This window comes from Staurois parvus, unplaced genomic scaffold (genome assembly GCF_062004578.1).
Source record: "Staurois parvus isolate SC_StPar_1 unplaced genomic scaffold, SC_StPar_1.0 ptg000287l, whole genome shotgun sequence".
NCBI lineage: Eukaryota > Metazoa > Chordata > Amphibia > Anura > Ranidae > Staurois > Staurois parvus.
The window spans coordinates 30,673,456-30,694,295 of NW_028318083.1; the positions used below are offsets into that span (position 1 = coordinate 30,673,456).

General features: G+C 37.6%; 1 protein-coding gene across 2 annotated transcripts in view; it reads left to right on the forward strand.

Annotated features, from left to right (window-relative positions):
* Nucleotides 1-20,201, forward strand: part of MBP (myelin basic protein) — a 214,064-nt gene extending 193,863 nt beyond the window's left edge. For both annotated transcript variants that reach the window (XM_089682358.1, XM_089682359.1), the window contains exons 7-8: nucleotides 5,884-6,015; nucleotides 18,764-20,201. In XM_089682358.1, the coding sequence (XP_089538484.1) occupies nucleotides 5,884-6,015; nucleotides 18,764-18,808 (177 nt within the window). In that variant the 3' untranslated portion in view covers nucleotides 18,809-20,201. The remainder of the gene's footprint in view (nucleotides 1-5,883; nucleotides 6,016-18,763) is intronic.
* The last annotated feature ends 639 nt before the right edge of the window (nucleotides 20,202-20,840 follow it).

Here is a 20,840-nt window from a genome sequence, read left to right on the forward strand (position 1 = left end):
TGCTTTTATTCCTTCTTGTTTTCTCAGTTCTATTAGGTTTTTTTATTATTATTTATTTACATATAATATAGTTGCTGCTGCACTCACAACTGCTTCCCAGCCTTGCTACCCAGCTTTCTGCTTGAGCTTTATTTACAGGAGGATGAGCCACATTGACGGAAAGACTATGGCCTATTTCAATAAAAAGTGCCAGTTTTGAGTTCTAATTTGTAAGTTCAGCAGCCCATAGTGTTGCTGCAACAAAGTAAATTGTGATTGGTTGTGCTAAACTATTGGCACTTGTTTTCTTGAGTCACAAAAAAAGTAAGTATGTGAACCAGCATTTTATGTACAAACATCACTGTAAGTTTAGAATTTTATCAAAGAGATCCAATGGCTCTATGGAACTGTTAGATCTCATTATTATAGTAATACTGGCACTCTTTTATGAATAGGTCTGCATATAAAGCTTTTTTTCTTATGTTATGATTTGCTATTTGCATGGCAAACCTATTCTTTCTCCAAAGCTCTTGGGACACTGCTAGTGCTATTCTGCTAGTTATGCTTTTTTGAGACAACAGCTTTCTTCTGTATTCAATGAAAAGAAGAAAACGTACCTATGTAGCTTTCTTATGTTTTTATATGTATTGTTATGTATGTGTTGTGTGTACACGTGGATGTGAGATTGTACAGTACATATATTGTTGAAGGGATTGGAAGACTAGTTTGTCTGTGAAGAATGGATGACCACACTAGATAATCATATGGAACGTCTGTAGTGAATTTTTGTTTGGTTTTCAACCCAAGTATGACCAGCTTTAGAGAAGTATACATTTTCCAGTTATCAATAGTTTGCTCTGATTTCTCTGTTCTCATTTCCAAACTAGACTATGACTGTATGTGTTTAGATCTTACCAACAGATGCATAAAACTTCCAGCGCATAGGCACTCTTTGAACAATTACCCACATGTATGAGTGTCAGAGCTCTTTATTTTGGCACATACTGGTATGATATCTTTCAGGACAATTGCACTATATCTGTATTCACTTTCTAGTGAGCTCCTAAGCTTTTATGGCCTATTTGACACAGAACAGTCATACTACACTAGGGCATGTAGGGGTTGATAGACTAGAACTGAAGAGTGCAAAATTGAATGCTTTTTTAAATTTGACAGTTGTATGGCACTCCTAGAGGATAGCTATCACTACCCTCCAGGGCTCTGAGAGGAGAGATGCTGTGTTCTCACACAGTATCTCTGCCTGTCCCTCCCCATTGCTGCTCATTCATAGAAGCACATAATACAAAGTGCTCTGTGATTAGGCAGGAGGAGGCTAGAGGTGGGCACAGCAGCTGCATGGGACTCTGCAGCTGAAGAAGCTAAGACCAGAAGGTTGAACATCAGAGCTCCTGAACTATAGCAATAGCTGTCCTTCAGCTCCAGAAACCTGTCAGATGTAAGTTAAAGAGATAAGTATAGGAGGTGCTATGCACCTCATTGGATTTAACTCATATGGGTTGATTTACTAAAACTGGAGAGTGCAAAATCTCGTGCAGATATGCATGGTAGCCAATAAGCCTCTAACTTCAACTTGTTCAATTAAGTTATGACAAAAAAAGCTGATTGGAAGCTCATTGGTTGGCTGCACCAGATTTTATACTCTCCGGTTTTATTAAATCAACCCCATAATGCTTTCTTATAGGTACTCTTTCCTAAGAGAAACGGAGGCTGTCATTACTGACTTCTTATTCTGCAATTGGTGCTTTCTTGGCAGTCATGCCCATGCCCTCACCCTTGCCATAATATTTTGAGTCACTGATATGGAACAATTATGCAGATAAGAACTTCTGACTTCATTCTGACTTTCCTGATCTGCATACTTGTTTCAGCTCAGTGATTCTGAAAATATTGAGGTCAGAAGTTTGGTCAACCACACAATTAGCATTTTCAGAAAGAGACAAGAAATGACAATCCCCACCTTTCCCCTAGGAAATGATGACTTTAATTACATTTTTGTGAAGCTAGACAACTTAGTACATGCAGAGGGGTTGATTTACTAAAGGAAAATAGGCGTTTCCCTGAGGTTAGTGGATGAGGCAAAGATCTGCTGACTTCCATCATACAATCATATGCAAAAAAAAAACATTAATGTGATTGGTTATCCTTTGCAAAGTGTCTTTTCACCAAATTAAGCCAAGGGAAAATTCCCTTGGAAGTGAAAATTCACTTGCAATGTGAAGTGCCTATTTGCCTTTAGTTATTCTTCCCTTTACTGTTGTATGCTTACAAGTAGTGACTAGGGAAATGATAATGAGAACAGCACTGCAATCCGCTTTCAGCTTTTTGTAGACAAAGTAGTGGAAGACACTTTCTGATTGGTTGTTGTAGGTTACTGTACCTTGTAAAGCATTATTGCGTTATACTTTCTTACTGATTGTGTTGGTGGAATTGCTCATTATCAGTTCTTCGTAAGATAGCTGTTAGTTCTTGCAGCAGTAATCTACTCAGATATATGTACACAGTAATAAAACACATTAGAACATGCAATTGGGAAGAAGCCAGTTAACTCACCATTTAGCCCCGGTTCACATATATGTGGCCATGCGGGCCGCGTTTTGCGCAGGCACGAGAGCCCATTCATTTGTGTGACACGCAAGGAAGAAGTCCCTGCACTTCTTCCAAAAACGCAGCCCGCACAGGAACCTCGGTTCCCAGTACGGTTGCATTTTCCAGTCCGGCCGGTGTGCCATTAGAACTAATGGCACCCGCCCCGCAGGTCCGCATTTCTCTGTGCAGGTGGTGCGTCTGCACGGATTTTCGTGCGGGTCCTCAGCGGTACCACCCACACAGATGTGAATGTAGCATAAAGCCCAAATTTTATTTGAGTTTTTGAATACAGCTAGGAGTTATAACCTTTCTCTGGTTTTTATTGCCATCTGTAACCCTATTTGGATGATTTCTCGTAGCTTCCCGTGTAGTGACTAGGACAAGGAATCACGGGGAATCTCACCAATCACAGCATTTGTTTTTAGCTGAGTGCGGAGGGATTAGAACTTCTATCAGTACTAGTATTGGTGTATGTGTACAGGTTTGGGTGATTCCCTAACTCCTTGTGTGGTCCCTGGGAAAGGAAGTGAGAGTAATCTCCCCAACAGGGGTACAGTCAACAATATTGCCTGATAGAGGTCTTCACTCTTTTCCATTCACCAAAAAGAAAAAGAAAAATCTTAAGCTAGTGCTGGACTTAGTATCCAATGCCGACATACTAGAACATTGATTGGTGGTTATGAGGTACATTCCAAATGTAAAACGTATTCAATAAGGCAGTGCAAGAGCAACGATAGTGTTTATAACGTTCAGTAGACTATTGACAAATCTATTATGTTGTTCTTTACTGGTTGCTACATTTCACAAATTACACTTTGCCTTATTGAATGCACATGTAGAGCAAAAACACATTATATTTGTAGCTAAATCATCAATACATATCATTTTCTATTTTTATTCCTGTTCAGAAGCATATTTGATATGTCTGTCCAAGTTGTCTTAATTTGACTGTGCTTTAAATGTTGAATATTTTTATGTTTTCATCAGAAATCTACAGCTAATTTATTGAATTTTTTAGACCTGAATCATTACTTTTGTATTATCTTTATTTCTTAATTTCAGGTGTTTTTTTCTTTCTCCAGCTCCAGTACAACCTAAATGTAATGCTAGAACATCATGTATCCCATGCATGGCCGCAGATTAAATAACTTTTGCGCAGTTCATTATAGTGACTTAATAAGGGCATAACTGAACAAAAAAGTAATAATTCTGTAAGAATGAACGAACAACACAATCATAGATGTGTGCTCAGCAAGAACGTTAGCAATCATATTGATATTGCTGATACACTATGACAACATATGTATTTATTTCCAAGTATATTCTGGTGGATTGCTAGCAAATGTCACTTGTCTTACTTGATAGACCATCTGACGCATAAATCTCCACTGGTGACCCAAATACAGGGATAAACACTGATACACTGCTGGCCAGCTAAATACATGTTTCAGTATTTTTTGATTCCTATTGGGAACAAAACATATTTCTTTGTAAATTAACAAAATAAGACTTGGTGTGAAAGTGGGACTATTTAATAGATGCCTCACACAATAAAACACATGTCCATTTTATTGCACTGTGCATGTGCAATGGGGTGCATTCACAAAATGCACAACACAACATTACCCTGCTTTGAAATGGACCTGTGCCTAGATCACGTTGATGTCTTATTTTGCCTGTATGTACACATAAACAGAATTACACAAAAAAAAAAAAGAGAGAAAGAACTTGTGTTAAGGCTTTTACTGCTTCTTATGAATATGTCATTATTTTAATGTCCAAAGTCAAATCACAGCTGCACTTTATGTTAACCGCTTCCTGACCGCCCTAGAGCAAAAATACTGCTACAGGGCGGCACGGGTGCACAACATCACACATATATATATATATATATATATATATATATATATATATACATGATTTTGCATTACCGGGTAGGGGGCGTGTGCGAGCTGCACGCGCACCCTACCCACACTGCCATTTGCTGCCGCGGCTGTCAATCACCAGGCTCCAGCCAGTAATTACTCCCCGACGCCCAGTGATTTTCAATGATCACCAACGGGAAAGGGGACTGTTTTGTTTACTAATAGTCCTCCTCCCTGTCAGCTCAGGCACACTGCTCTGGATGGCTGTGCACAGCACAGCCATTCAGAGCAGTGTGCTTACAGTGAAACACACACACACCGCCTCCTAGAAAACACTCCCTGCACATAGTTAACCCTTTGATCATGTTAACCCCTTTGTGCCCAGTGCCATTAGCACAGTGTCAGTGCTTTTTTTTTTTTAGCACTGATCACTGTATTGGTGTCACTGGGGATGTCAGTGACACCAAGTCAATTCCCCCAGTGTCAGAATGTCCACCGCAGTCCCGCTATAAGTCGTTGATTGCCAGCATTTCTACTAAAAATGAAAAAAAAAAATCACGGTATATATACACTGCCATTTGTAAACACTATAACGTTCACGTAAACCAATTAATTTACACATATTGGGATTTTTTTTATTAGCAAAGGCATGTAGCAGAATACATTTTGGCATAAATGTATGCCAAATTAGATTTTTTAAATTTTTTTACTAGACATTTTTAATAGCAAAAAGTCAAAAATATTTTCTCAAAATAGTCAGTCTTTTTTTTTATAGCGCAAAAAATAAAAAATGCACAGATGATCAAATACCACTGAAAGAAAGCTCAATTCGTGGGAAAAAAAGGACGTAAATTTAATTTGGGAGCAGCGTTGCACGACTGCGCAATTGTCAGTTAAAGTAATGCAGCGCCTTAACGCAAAAAATGGCCTGGTCAGGAAGGGGGGTAAATCCTCAGGAGGGCAAGTGGTTGCAATGACCAATGATGTTGTATAAAAAAAAAAAACCAAAGAGATGTGCCATGCACCTTAATTGATAGAGAGACAGGGTGGTGGGGCATGCTGGACCCTGTAAGTATCCCAACCTAATAAATATAGGCAGCTCTCTAGTGTGTCATAAACTTTATCTAGGGCACTAATAAACCCAGGGTGCCCTTGATATGATGGGTGTTAGTTGGGCAACCTCAAACTATAACAGATCAGAGACGGGCAGATTTTAAATACCTGTAGATTTTTATCATGTTTAATTTTCAGATTCATCTACTTTAACCAGTTTAACACACTTTATTTTCTGTTTAAGGTTTCATTATTCTCTCTTATGTTTGGAGTCAATTATTCATTTTATTTACTTAATTGGTTTCAGTTAAGCTACTAGAGTCTGGATTTGCTTATTATAAAAATGATGATTCTTATGTGTCTATTATATTGAATGTAGGGTGGAGAAGGGCATAAGACTTGCTATGGAGGATCCAGTCCTAGGTACTATGAGCACCACAAATCATCCCACAAGGGATACAAGGATGCACACAGAGATGGTCAAGGAACCCTGTCCAGGATCTTTAAACTGGTAACTACAGATATAATTATATTGCTAAGCCTGTGAACCTATTGTTTCCATATTGCCTATGTTATAAACAATCATATATTTGTCTTAGTTGCTAACACCAGAGTCAAATTATTTCTCAAGAATGATAGAGTAGATTTCTATTAGGCTATCATGTGTAATTGAGCCCTAATTTTGCCTGATTTATTAAAAAGTAAATCATTAAACAATATGCTGACCAAGTAGAACCACCAGCATAGGTAACAGAATTTTATTTATTTACTGTTTTACTTTTGTTTCGGACAGTTGGTAACTTTAACCAGCCCCACATCTTATATATGAGCAAGCACATATACATCCTATTTAATTGAAATATGAACATATAAAAAATTATCAGCAAAGAAAAAGGGACTGAAGATATTAATCTTTTGTTTAATTATTAAAAAGTACATCATTAAACAATATGCTGACCAAGTAGAACCACGTAGCATGCAACATAAATAATTGAATTTTGTTTTTTTACTTGTTTTACTTTTGTTGTAGGCCAGTTGGTAACTTTAACCAGCTACACATCTTGTATATGAGCAAGCACCTTTACATCCTATTTAATTGAAATATGAGCATATAAACACATTATCAGCAAAGGAAAAAGGAATGAAGATATTAACCCTTACTTCCTGATTGCTGTTAATGTTTTAATACATTATTAGTTATAAAAAAAACTGGCTATAAAGGCCCATCTATGCAACATTATCTTTTATGTCTTAGGAGGAGTTGGCACAGCATGGGTAAACCCTATGTGAATGAATTTAATACATTTAGGATTTAGCACAAAATCCACATAGCTGTGAAGTACAAAGCCTCTTAATCGTGTCTGTTTTATGAATAATTCAATTACCCAGTTAGACATCAGGCAAATAACTCTTCTCCACAAAGTTCACCTTTTTCAATATATCTTGGTGTCACATCCTTTAAAAAAATATTAAAACTGAATAGCTAGACCATTATACTGTATACTCTTATCTTGCTAGCAGGATAACATTGTACGTTTTTTGGAAATGTCTTTTTGCTTTGCCTCTGAGTACCTGCCAGGATGATGATAGCTTTCATATGTTTTATATTATTGTTCGATACCATTACTGGTTGGCATTCCTATCATTACTGGTTGGTATTCTCCAGGATTGCTTTTTTTCACGCTATCAAAAATGCCCTGCTGTAAAGTAATGGTGCATTTTATTATAAGGTGTGAACAGCCAAAAATGGTAAACGCTGCTTATTCAGCTGTTTTTGTGTTGTAGATGTAAAATCTTTTTTGGTATGTAAACAGAAAATATAATAAAAGCCTTTTAACGAATAGCATATTATTAAATCCCAATGGCAGTTAATTTTTTAATGTGCAATTAAAATATGCCGCAAAACAGTGTTCTGTACATGCCTTAATGATAATTTATATTCAGTTCAGCTCTAGAGACAGCAGAAAGTTCTAAGCTGGACAGCATGCTGTTGGGAGCAGTTTCTCTGCAGCAGTCCAGCACGCTCCTACTGACTCAGACCAATAACTCTGCAATCAGCAAAGCTTTTGCTCAATTTATATTTATTTATTTATTTATCACAGGTACTCAATACTGATTACAGGTCCTCTTATGGACCAGAGAAATATTTACATTTGTATATAATTTGTGATACAGGATATATATATATATATATATATATATATATATATATATATAATTGTTTAGGGGACACATACTTTCAAAATATACAGAATTTTATATATACTGTATATTTTTATGTATTATCAAGTGAGAAAGAATTAAATATTTTTCCAGTTGATGAGCGGTGGCTTGTTTTTAAAGCGTAGTTCCAGTGAAAATTAAAAAAAAAAAGTCAGCAGCTACAAAAACTGTACCTGTTGACTTTTAAAAAACAGATACGTACCTGTCCCTCAGTCCCACAGTGTTCCCCCCCGTAGCCCATTTCACCGGCTGTCCTGTGTTCCTGCTGCCGATATCTTCAGTGTGGGCACCCAGCTTGCAGCTTCACAGCCGGGTGCTCACTGAGCATGCGCGAGTAGCGCTGCGTTTTGTGAATTGTCCCTAGTCTTCCTAGTCACATGTCCCAGAGGACTATGGGTGGGGGGACGACAACTTCCGCTTCTGATTGCCTAGATGATCGCTGCGGAAGTGGAAGCGGATACCTATCAATTTTGGATACCCGCTCCCCCTCCCCCCCGATACCCAAAGGTGCCAATCCTTAACAGGGAGCGGGGACCAGTCCTTAAAATGTAACTTCCCCTTTTGGGTGGAGCTCCGCTTTAACAACTTTTTTTTTAAGTGGTGCCTCAAAAAATAAAAAACAAAACAAACAAAAAAGAAAAAAGTTTGTATACAAACAGGAAAATATGTTCAAAGTTGTAAAAACAAGGAGGGGGGATAAGGGGAGGAATGAATTAGTTAAGGAGATTAGGTAAGGATAATTATAGTTAACTATAGGTTAATGAAAGATTAAACGGGAATAAAGTGTGTCCAAAGTCTTAAAGTGGTAGTAAACTATTTTTTTTTTAATTTTACCTACAGGTAAGCTTATAATAAAGCTTATCTGTAGATAAAATGAATATCACCTATACGTGCACTGTTGAGGAGATATTCTCTCTTTTCTAAAGCTGATGCATGCGCTCTGAAGGAATGGCATACCTGTGTAGTTTCTTCGGCACTGTGTACCATGGCCCGGACTCCTGCGCACATGCGTGGGAGTAACGTTATCGCGACCCGGCTGGTCAGATGGCCAGAGATCACAACTGTGAAGATGGAAGCCTCTGCAACGGTGACAGCGTACTGCTGGAGGGCTTCGTTTTAAGGGAAGTTTTACAAAATGTTGCTGGTATGCGATGCATACTAGCACATTATATTACCTTGCAGGGGCCTTTTTTTCTTTCTTGCGGTTCATTACTGCTTTAAGTGTTAAGTTCTTAAAAGATGTGTGATTTATTATGTAGCATGTCATAGAGGAAAAATCCCAAACTCCTGTAGATATTACATGCAGGAACTCAGTAGTGCCTACACATACTTGCAGCATTCTTCCAAACCCTCCTGTCCAGATGGAATGTAGGTCATTCTAATAGGCAAAATGTCAGCAGTTCCTGACAGCACTATGGGGCCACTTTTCAGAAGTGACAATTTGTGTACTGTAGGCTTCCTGCAGCAATAAGTTCTGAAGTTGCTGGCAATTCCAAATCCTATTTTTTTAGGTTAGCTAGAAGGTTAAGCAAGTGATAGTTTCTGAAATACTTTGCATGCCTAGGGATTGCTAATCACTGTGACAGTGTAAAAAAATTAGGTGCAACCAATTATTGTCATTTCAGTGGCATAAAGGAGCCAATGCTTGCTGTCTTTACTTGTCACCAGACATTACTGATATTTTTTCCTATTATTTTAATTAATATATTTTACATATTCAGCAACATACTATTAAACAGCACTTTAGGATGGCCTTTTTATTTCAAATATGCTATTATATTTTTTTATCACTTGACAAAATCAATATCACTTGACAAAATTAAACAAAACGCTGGAAAAAATAAATGTACTTTTCTCCCTAGGATGGCAGCTAGCTGCAACAACCTTCATGTCTCCATAATAAACTTGCCTGCAACTTCATATTGGATGATGTATTGTAGGCAGTTGGTATCTGATGAAGACATGCCAGTACAGACAATGCACATGTGGTGTCTTGCCTATTGCAATCCTTATCAATGTTAATCAAAAGGATTGGTTGGCCAAATCTGATATCATGCCCAGGGCTTATGTCTTAAAGCCTAAATCTAGGAAACTTCAAAATGATCCCTTGCAGTGGGGCTGTGCCTGCACTGTAAGTATTAATTGCTTGTTTAGGTCTAAAGGAATTGTTAATGTAGATTTACTTATCCAGTCCTGCACCAGTTGCTAGACTGGTCCCCACAGAATCTTCTTCGTTATGCACCTTTCTTAGCATGGGATACCCCACAGATGCTAAAATGGCATATGTTTGCTAAACCTACACACTTTCAGTGTACACAGTGAGTCCAATATGCTCTCTAGTTTTAGCATACCTTCCATTTAAAACCATTTTCATAGCATGAAGGGGCCTGATGGCTGTTTGTACTGTACACATTTTTTTTTACAAAGAAACAAAGTGAAATAAATGTTCACATAAAAACAACATCAAAACGGTCCTTTTATACAGCATCTTTTAAGCAGTTACCTGAACCTAGAACATACCCAAACCCATGGCTTCACTAAAGAATTTCTGCTTTGGGTGCTGGCCACCACAGGCCATCTCCTCACTCCATCAAAAATATAAAACCTGTAAGCTGCACTATTGGCTATAAAGTGTTTTGGGCTTCCTCACTGGCTAATAGGAGAGAAAAAGAACAATAAGGGCTGTCGATGCAGTGCCCATGAGAGATATAAATGTAGTACCCTGGATTTAAGGAGACACATAAAGGGCAAAGTAACAGTGTCTTCTGATAGTATACCTACATCCAACATGGTATACTTACTGATCCGTGCTTCTTCCCAGCCTCCCTACTCCATCCTATCCCTTGTGAAATACCTAATATGTGAGGCTTCTGGGTATGAAGGAGTATGTGATTTTCACCAGTGTGACAGTACCTGGGCCTGAATGGCCCATGGGGGCTAGTGGCATTATCTATCTTGGTAAGCTCCGACACTGAAGCTTTACCAGGATGGACTCCCTTTAGAAGGAAAATGGTGAAGGAGCATGAACCAGTGAGTTTAGGAATATACCTTCCTGAGAGGACTATCAGTAGACACTATGGGGTAGATTTACTAAAGCTGGTGCAACTGTGCATGGTAGCCAATCAGCTTTTAACTTCAGTTTGTTCAGTTAAGCTTTGAATAACCCTAGGTTCACTCTAGTGTGGATTTCAGTGGTTTCCAGTTTGCAGAAATGCACTACAGTCCATTTAACATGATTTCCTATCTTTCAGATCTAGTTCACATCTGTGATTTTGAGCTTTTTGGAAAGGGTCAGGAACTTTTGTTTCCCACAGGAGGTTGCATTTTACATGTAATAGACGTCAGTGGACCTGCACCAAAAATGCAAGTGTTGCGTTTTTGCCGCATTTCTGCCGCATTGTTGCCACGTTTTGCTTTTTTTGCTAATAGAAAAGTATGACAGTTTTGTTCAGGTAGTGTGACTTTGATACAGCTTTGATGTGACTTTACACTCTCTGGCACTCAAGTAGCATCACAGTAGTGCAGGAACCTTTTAGGTGATCAAAGTCGCATGTCAGGGTTAGAGTTATTGGCTAGGGTTAGGGTTAAGGGCTAGAAGGGCTAGGATTAGGGTTAAATGTTAGCGTTAGAGATAGAGCTAGGGATATTGATAATTGTCGGGGGTTAAAACCCAAACCCTATCTCTAACCCTAACATTTAACCCTAACCCTAGCTCTTAACCCTAACAATTACTGGTAACCCTAGCCCTAATGATTAATGCCAAACCTAACCCTTAGTCTAACCCTAACTCTAACCCTTACCCTAATCCTAAATCGAATTCTAACCCTAACCCTTAACCCTTACCATAGCTCTTAGCCATAACTCTAGCCCTTAACTCTAACCCTAGCTCTCACCTCTAACCTTAGCTCTTAACCCAAACCCTAACACCTAACCCTAACATGCGACTTTGGTCACATAAAGGTTCCTGCGCGACTTTGATGCTATTTGAGTGCCAGAGAGTTTAAAGTTTCATTAAAGTTGCATTACATGAACAGAGCTATCATATGTTTTCATTAGCAAAAGAAAAACTCGCAACAATTACTTCAGAAACACAAAATGCACCGCAGAATGCACATGGAAGATGCATCATCCACAATCTGGATCGATGTAAACCTAGCCTAACACCTGGAAGCTGATTGGTTTCTATGCAGAGCTGCACCAGATTTTGCACTCTCTAGTGTTAGTAAATAACCCCCTGTTACTTTGGACAGGTACCTGTGCTGCAATGCCACCAGCAGTTGCCTATGGATGGAACAGGTTTGCTTTTGAAGTCAACTATACAAAAAATAAATCTTGTTTAGAAAAGTTTTCTCTTTTTCATTGTTTTCCTATCTCTGTATTATATATCATCATCATTCAACAAATGCCCACATGGTGCTAGTTTAATATTAACATTATATTTAATATAATTGAAACCTCCTTATGTCTTGTCAATCTGCTGCCATTTGTACTGGCAATACTTGTTATATTATAAATGAGCAAAACACACAAGGTCTCACTGACCAAATACTTTGCATTTTAGTAAAACAAGCTGAATTTCATAAATCACCAGCATCATTAGACCTATTTGCTGCTAACTTACTTAATATTATGTCTGTTTCACACTTTATACAAAGATTTTGTTTAAAATGTAAATTAGCACAGATGGTGCTGAGTTATTGCCTGACTGGCAGGTTCTGCCATTGGCTGTGTGTTTAAAGTACACTTGGCCAATGAAATCTGTCACTCTAAAATTCAGTATATTGTTTGGCACAGTGGCAACAGCCTATCTGTTTTAGGACATTATGTTGGAGAGAAGAAAATTTGTAAAGCAGATTTAATTAATTGTACATTGAATTATATGCAAAATACTACATGTACTCAGAAATTTGAGTAGGGCCACAATTTCAAAATGTGTCTCATTTATATATTGCAATATGTAGAATTGTGTTTTTAAGCATTAGGAATAATGACAGTTAGGAATAATGAGTGTCCATATTTAGAACACAAATTTTACATACATCCTAAAATCTTCAGTATAAAAAAAGCAAATATGATGCAATCTTCACAATGTATAAAATGGATGAGTTGTTGAGGATCAGAATCAGTAAAGGCATTTTTAGCAAAAGGTCAGTATTCATTTTTACTCTTTGATCCTCTCTGCTTTCACATACAGCAATGCAGGTGAAAAATTCATTGACAGGTTGTTTTAGTTCTGCAGAGGTGTGGATGACCTGAATCAATCACTGGCTGTTTATGTTTTTTTAGTGAATCCTACAATTAAAATATTAGGAACATAAACTTCCCTCACCCTTCTCTGTTGTGTGCAATCCCTTTTTAATCTGCTCTCTCATCAGTGATCACTTTAACAGCTTGCAGTAGTGATCTTGATAGAAACAGAGTAACTATTGTGTTATATTGTATTCAGTTGCAGTTGTTACATGTAGAGGACCAGCATCCTGTCATCTGCTGTGCAACCTCACTTGCAGAAACCTTACAAAAGTATACAAGTGGGAACATTTTACCTATTTAACCCCTAGATGACCCTACATATCCTTAATTAACTCCTTTTTGTTTTTTTTTTAAATCTTTCTTAAATGTATTTTTACTTTTTATATGGAAACTTTTTTAAAGCCAGCCCAACTTTTTAAAAAATCATATTATTTATTTTGTAAATAACTTCACCATGCTTTGTATTTGAAAACATAATCTACATTTTAAGATAAGATCGATAACATACATTTGTATCTACAATTACTCTTATCTGTTATGTTTTTCTGAAATATCACTAGTTAGATTGGAACAATGCATATCTTTTATTTCTCTTTAAAAAAAAAAAGAAAGAAATTCCACTTTAAAAATATATGGAACATATACCAGCTCTTGTAAGACAATCCCACCAAAAAATTATTTGTTTTAAATCTCAATTAATTTATTTCTGTGGCATTAATGGTAATAAACAGTGTGGTTGATATATTAAAGGCAAAAATATTTTGCTTTTAATATATCCACCAATATCATTTTGTAAATGAATACCCATTCGCATGCAAGGATAATTAAAAAACAAAAAACAGTATTTTTGCTTGCACGTGATTGGATGATGGAAGTAAATCAGGCCATAGATGGTTCAAATCTCAGCCTGTTCAGAAAGGACAAGCTGAGATTTGAACTATGTATGGGCAGGGTGAGTGTACCCAAGTTGATTGATCAGTCAACTTGGGTACAACCAGCCTGTCAGATTTTACATGCAATTATTGCTAGCGTCTATTATAGCTGCCAGCAGTAATCACTGTGTTCTCCCGGTGAGGACCACTCCCCCACCAACAGAAGACAATGGCTCTGTGGGATTGATTTAAAGAGATTTTCTATCCAGCAATCCATGGTTGCAGGAAAGAAAATCACTCCATCTATGGCTGGCTTAAGACAAGCCATAGATTATGCATTTTCGCTCGATTCTTCCATCAACACAGCCAGTGTTGATTGTGGGAATCCCTTCCGCAGAGTCATTGTCTTTTCTTGGTGGGGGGGCAGGGGGAGAAAATAATTTGCTTCCCCCATCAACACAGTCAGAGCTACTGTGTTCTCCCGACAGGAAAAAAGAGGGGTGTGGGGAGCTGTTCCTGTCGGGAGAACACAGTGATTATTGCTGGTGACTATATCCCCTGGCAATAATTGCATGCTACAAATTCGACATGCTGGTTGCACACAAGTCTATCCATCAATCAGCTTGTGTACAATCAGCTTTCCCATAGATGGATCAAATCTCATCCTGCTGAATCGGCTGGGATTCGATCCATTTATGGCCAGCTTAAGCAGAGCTTCATTACATTCACTAAGTTAATGGGAAAAATCCCTTGCAACAGCTTGATTGCCTATAGTAAATTAATACCAGTATAAGCACACAGGTTATTGTAAGCAGTGATCTAAGAAACCAAAAAAATCCTTACTATATTCAGTGTTTAATACAATAAAGCCTTCTTAAAACAGAAGGCATTCACATGTCCCATTCCATCACTTATTCCAAAAAGAAGAGTATTATGTTGAGGTCCAAGCCCTACTCTGTAGAAGCCATGGTTTTCATACTTTGCACTGATGATGGCCCAAAGAACTTGAAATAAATGGCTTTTTAATATTATAAATGAACACTCTACACCAGCAGTTCTGGATGTGCAGATGGCTGTCTGAGGCATAAGGAATAATTTACATAGCTCCACCTACTGGCCTGAAATGAGAAATAATCCTCTTTTTTGGGGATTTGTGATGGAATGAAATGTGAATACCTTGTGTCTGAAGATGGCTTCACTGTGCTAATACTGGTATGTTATAGCAAGATGTGGAAGTACATCATTTCTACAAGCAGAAACACTGGTATTTTGCAGTGGTGGCCATAGAAGAGGGAGTGATTGGGAAGCACTGGAAAAGTGAGTATATGGTGGTTTGGGTGAGGGATTTAAACATACTTTAATTTTCCCCTAAATGGCCAAGGAGAACAGCTGATACTGTATACTTATCAGGCTATAAAGTAAACTGGAGAAAAAAAACTGAGGATCAAAAGTGGAATTGTTGCCCATAGTTATTAGTTTTCTTTGCTTAAAGCCCATTTAAACGTTCAGTTGAAATCCGCTAAATGCATTTCAAGTGCTTTAAATCAACAGGTGATTCAATGTCTTACCATTTCTTTTCCTTCTAAATCAGCTACAGTAGAAAAGCCTTTCTTCTGCCAACAGCTGCAGAGTGGGATTCCTGTTCTTTTTGGGGAAGTTGTGGTCTCTCTGTAGAGGTCCGAAACTCTTCCCTACTGAATGAGACCTGCAATCAGAAAAGCTCATGTTTTGATTGGAGAGCTCTGATTCTGACTCAGCAGGGAGTTGTGTCAGACCTCTGCAGAGAGATCACTGCTTCCACATGGAGAGAAAAGGTCCCACTCTACAGCAGGTACAGGCTTTAATACTCTACTTTGGTTGATTTCTAAAGAACTCAAATTGTAAGACTTTGAAAATATTTTGTTTTCACTCACTTGTTATGTTATGTTTAATTGGGTTTTAACTTTTACTACAGAATTAAAAAATAATTATTTCTTTTATGTGCAACAACTGTACTTTCCTTTCTGATTTCCTTTCTTCTTCTTTAATAAAACCCCCTGAGAGCATTGGAGCTTTAAGCAGGCTTCAACTATGGATCAAACCTATTTAGACATGACTTTTTCTGTTAAATGGTCCAAAAATAGTTAATATCTATCCAACATGTGAATTGTTGAATGCTGTGGGGTTTTTTTTTTTTATAAAACTCTCTCTGAATAATAATAAGCTTCACTTCATTGTCTGTATTTTTATGCTGCCATTCTCCAGATAGATATACAAGAACACATTCCTTTTAAACAAAAAAAAAGGCGATGACCCTTCATAAAATGACTCACCAGAAAGCAATTACACTAAATCAGCCACTAAATGGATAGGAAAAGAACTGACATAATTAATTCAGGTTCTATAGCTGGGTCACTTGAACCAGTCTTCCATTTAGGTATCATGCTAGCTATATTGGTTTTCTTAAAGAAAACATGTCAAAGTCTTAGGCGGGAATAATTTTAATAATAACAAATATATATATATTGAATTGGAGGGAGTGAAACATGTTATTTAACTGTGTGCATAACAAAGGATACAGTTTTCTTTGACATATAGTACAACAATTTGCTATTGTCATTTATATGGCAAAAACAACCTTTAGCCTTAAAATGCATTTAAGTGTTTAGGTATCATGCACACTAGATGTTTTTAATGTGGCTCTTAGGGGTGTCTGGCGGGGGTTTTTTTCTGCCTCTAAATGCCCCTGCATTATAGCTTATGTGTCCATGCACACTTGGGAATTTAGAGGAAATTGGAGACAGGAAAAAAACACAGTGTAAACATCCATTAACGTTAGGCGCGTTTAGCACTTGAGTATTAATTCGTTTTAGTGGCCAGAATAAATGATTATTCTGGCCATTGTAATGAATTAACGCCCAGTGTTTGATGCCCCTAAACGCGTTACATGCATTTACAAGCATTGTTCATTTTTTCTGCCAAAACAGTGCTGTCAAGAGGAAGGGCATCTAGGAGAGATGGCAAAATGCCCAATGTGGATGAGACCTTAAAACTAGCATATGCTAAAAAAAAGGGGGGATTTACATGGTGCTATATAAGAAACAAAGTATGACAATAATCTTCAAAGAATATTTACAAACTACATCAAAATCTATATTTTATGAGTACATGTGAATAGTGGGCTGGTGTGTGTACAGTTAGCTATCTCTAAAAGTTTTTGGCTTATTAAACATACTGTTGCTCTGGTTGGCATCTGTGAATACCTGATTGGTTATATGAGTGCCAACTTCATATTCTCCCCATATAACTTCACTTATATTCTTTGCTCATTTCTATGGATATAGCATAAGTATTTTTGCAGTGCAGCCCATATTTAATAATTGGCAAGTGGTTAAAACACACATTACCAGTATTTTGGTATCATAGCAGTTCACAATATGTAGCTGTGAATTGAGTGGATAGTTGCCTGTTAGGAGTTCAATCATATATTCGCCAGATCATGGTCTGTTTTAGCTAATAAATATTGAACGACTATAGCTATCTCTACAGGCAGAAATAACATCCAGTCCCAGCAGTTAAAGAAAGAACATTTAGAATACTGATGGGAAAAAAAAGGAGAAGAGAAAAAAAAAGATAAATAATTTAAAATAAAGACGTGCCTTGGCTGGACCCATTTCTGCAATATTTATTAATAACCTAGAATAGAATTTCTTCATAAGATTTAGCAGTGCCACTGAGCAGCACTGATCCATCTCAGATATAATGGGGTTTATTTTCATTTTGTAAAGCGCTGCGCAAACTGTTGGCACTATATAAATCCTGTACAATAATCATTTGCTCGATATTGTGAAGGCACAGAAACTGCACCATGGTGCGAGTGTGAAAATTCATTCTACCCCTCATTCAGTAAACTTGCCAGAGGCATTCAGCACAGTAACATGCAAGAAGCTGGTTCACTTGGTCTGCATAAGAGAAGTGCACCTAAGCCAGGTATACCACGACGCAGCACAGTTTAAAAGTGAATTAGCATGCAAGTACAGACGTTTTTCAGCATGTGTTTCATACCTATATAACAGACAAGTTGAACACACATGGAGAAGTCTAAATGAAATAAAAATACAGAGTTCATAGAAAGGAGAACTGTCTGATACCTGCAGGCACTGATGGTTTTCATTTTGTAAAGCGCTGCACAAACTGTTGGCGCTATATAAATCCTGTATAATAATCATTTGCTCGATATTGTAAAGGCACAGAAACTGCACCATGGTGCAAATGTGAAAATTCATGCTACCCCTCATTCAGTAAACTTGCCAGAGGCATTCAGCACAGTAACATGCAAGAAGCTGGTTCACTTGGTCTGCATAAGAGAAGTGCACCTAAGCCAGGTATACCACGACGCAGCACAGTTTAAAAGTGAATTAGCATGCAGGTACAGACATTTTTCAGCATGTGTTTTATACCTATATAAAAGACAAATTGAACACACATGGAGAAGTCTAAATGAAATAAAAATAATAGAAAGGAGAACTGTCTGATACCTGCAGGCACCGATGGTTTTCACGCCTGATTTTAGCTCTACAATGCAACATATAATGGATTTTTTCAGTACTACAGGAACCAGCATACTTTTCACGGAGCTGCTTCTGTATTTTTCATCAGTAATGATTCACCAAGGATACTGTACAGAAGTTAAGAGTGATGTGCCCTCTAGTGGCTCCAAACCTGTATTAAAAGTAAAATTCTGAAAATATGTCTCAATAGGTACTGGAAATATAAATACATATATTTTTCCAAGAACTTCTGTATTTTCATTCCTTTCTGGCCTATTAAATTTGTATCCTAATAATATTATTTGTTTACCATTCAACTCAGCTATGAATGACACTACTTGCAGGGCACAGTGCTGACCATTTCCTCTGGTTTGTTTTCCTGCAGGGAGGAAGAGACAGCCGGTCATCTTCTCCAATGGCCAGACGCTGAAGCTACCAAGACGTCTACCAAAAGTGATATAGCCTGCCTCGTAACCTGAAGTGCCATTATCAATAACACTACTACTATTTGTAACATTGATATACATATAAACAATCTGTCACTTAGAGCCAATGAGCTGTGACCGCAGATAATTTGTGTCACCAGTACCAGATAAATAAAAATGATAAATAGGAAGATGGGAAACATGGTGAGGGACCCTGCTGTCTACATTCTAATACAAAATTAATCTTAAAGCATAGTCATTTCTACCTGAGAACCAAAATGTTATAACATCACAGTGACCACTATGAGGTTCAATGTGTTGCCTGGCCAGACAACAAGGACAACCAACAGACATACAATTAATAAGCAATATTTATCACTTTCCAGGAATTTATTAGTTTGCTTCTTGCCGCTTTGGGTTGATAGATAGGTGCATTTTATGATTTTATTTTTAGTAACATCCATTCTCTCTCACATGCATGTTTTTCTTTCATACTAGGTAGAGACAGCAGTTGGAGAGGGTTGCAGGGTGTAAGGGCAATTTTCTGCATGTGAAAATGGGAAATGGTGAGCTCATAAAGATACAAGGTGCTGGAAACTTGGACTAGAAGCTCTGTCCTTGCCGTAATATGGGAGGAGAGAAACAGTGAGAGAGACTGGGTATTTTAGGACGTTTTGAGCTATCCTGAGTACTGGATACACACACAGAGCTTACTGCTTACACTTGGAGCTTGACACAGCTCAGGCTGAAATCTATAGTCTACTCTAGAAACATTATGCAAGCAGGGCAAGTAAAAAGCAAGAGATTCAGTAACCTTCTGAAACTGCTACACTGGCATAATGTTGCCTTGCAGAAATATACTTAGACTAACTATTGTAGTTTAAATTGAGACATTTAACCAACTACTAGACATGACAACATCTCAATAGCGAGGGCACTGATAAACAGTGGTGCACCAAACAGCTCTTCTGAATTGCACTGTTTTATTTTCTCCTAATGAAGTATAAATGTACATTATATTGACCTTTATTTAATGGGGTTTCTTTATTTTTACAGCTCTTTTTTTAAAAAGAAAAAACCTTGCATATTTTAGAAAATACCAAGGTACCAGTGTTGCCATTAAAACACAGCTTGTTAATACATGCCTTAGTTAAAGTCACAACTTTTTAATATGTGATGGAATTATATACTAATGGAGTGCAATGAATCATGGGAGCTTAAACACACAATAATGTGTATGGATTTAGAAAGAAAGATAGGCATTGCAGCCCACAGCTCTCATTGCTATCATAGTCCCATTTGTTTCTCTATGTAGGTTTACCCAGCAAAAGTAGTGAACATTATTCATTTTATGGTGTTTTTAAAGATATTGAAATAAAGTAATCATATTAGAATTAATTGTGTTTGTGTGGTCTTTATTTTTATTTACGTGTGGCTGCTAATAGAATTTTAGTTTAACGGAGACAAATAATCACCAAATTGATTCAAATTGGTTGATACAGGTTATCACACTGGGAACATTATTCCTTACCTGATTAAATAAGACTGGTATAACACCTCCTGGCAAAGGATTTGTAATTCTGTTCAGCAGCTGTTGTGATTCACACATCTCTGCCATTCTGCACAGCCAAACAGGGGACACAATGTTCATTTTTCACAGCTTCTGTGTTACTTTCTGCACACTGGACATAGCTGGCAATGATAAGTAATTCTCCAATGAGAAGACTGGAGGGGGAGAGTGACACTGGAAGCTGCACAGATCTCTCGGAAAACAAGAGCTGCCACCTACTGGCTCTGCAGAGATATGTGGTTTACAAGACTAGCCGAACAGGTGAATTCTGCCCTTTTTCATCTGCTAACTTATATCATTTTCGAGCCATAGCTTCATCCATTGTTTAAAACCCATCTGCTGCAAATCTCTTCCGCACTGGCACCTACCAAGTCCAAATATTTTGTCCAATCAAGACTTTAAGGACTCACAGTTGGTGCTGAGGAGATTTTCATTGGGCAAGCTGTAAACAATGGAGCAGACTGTGG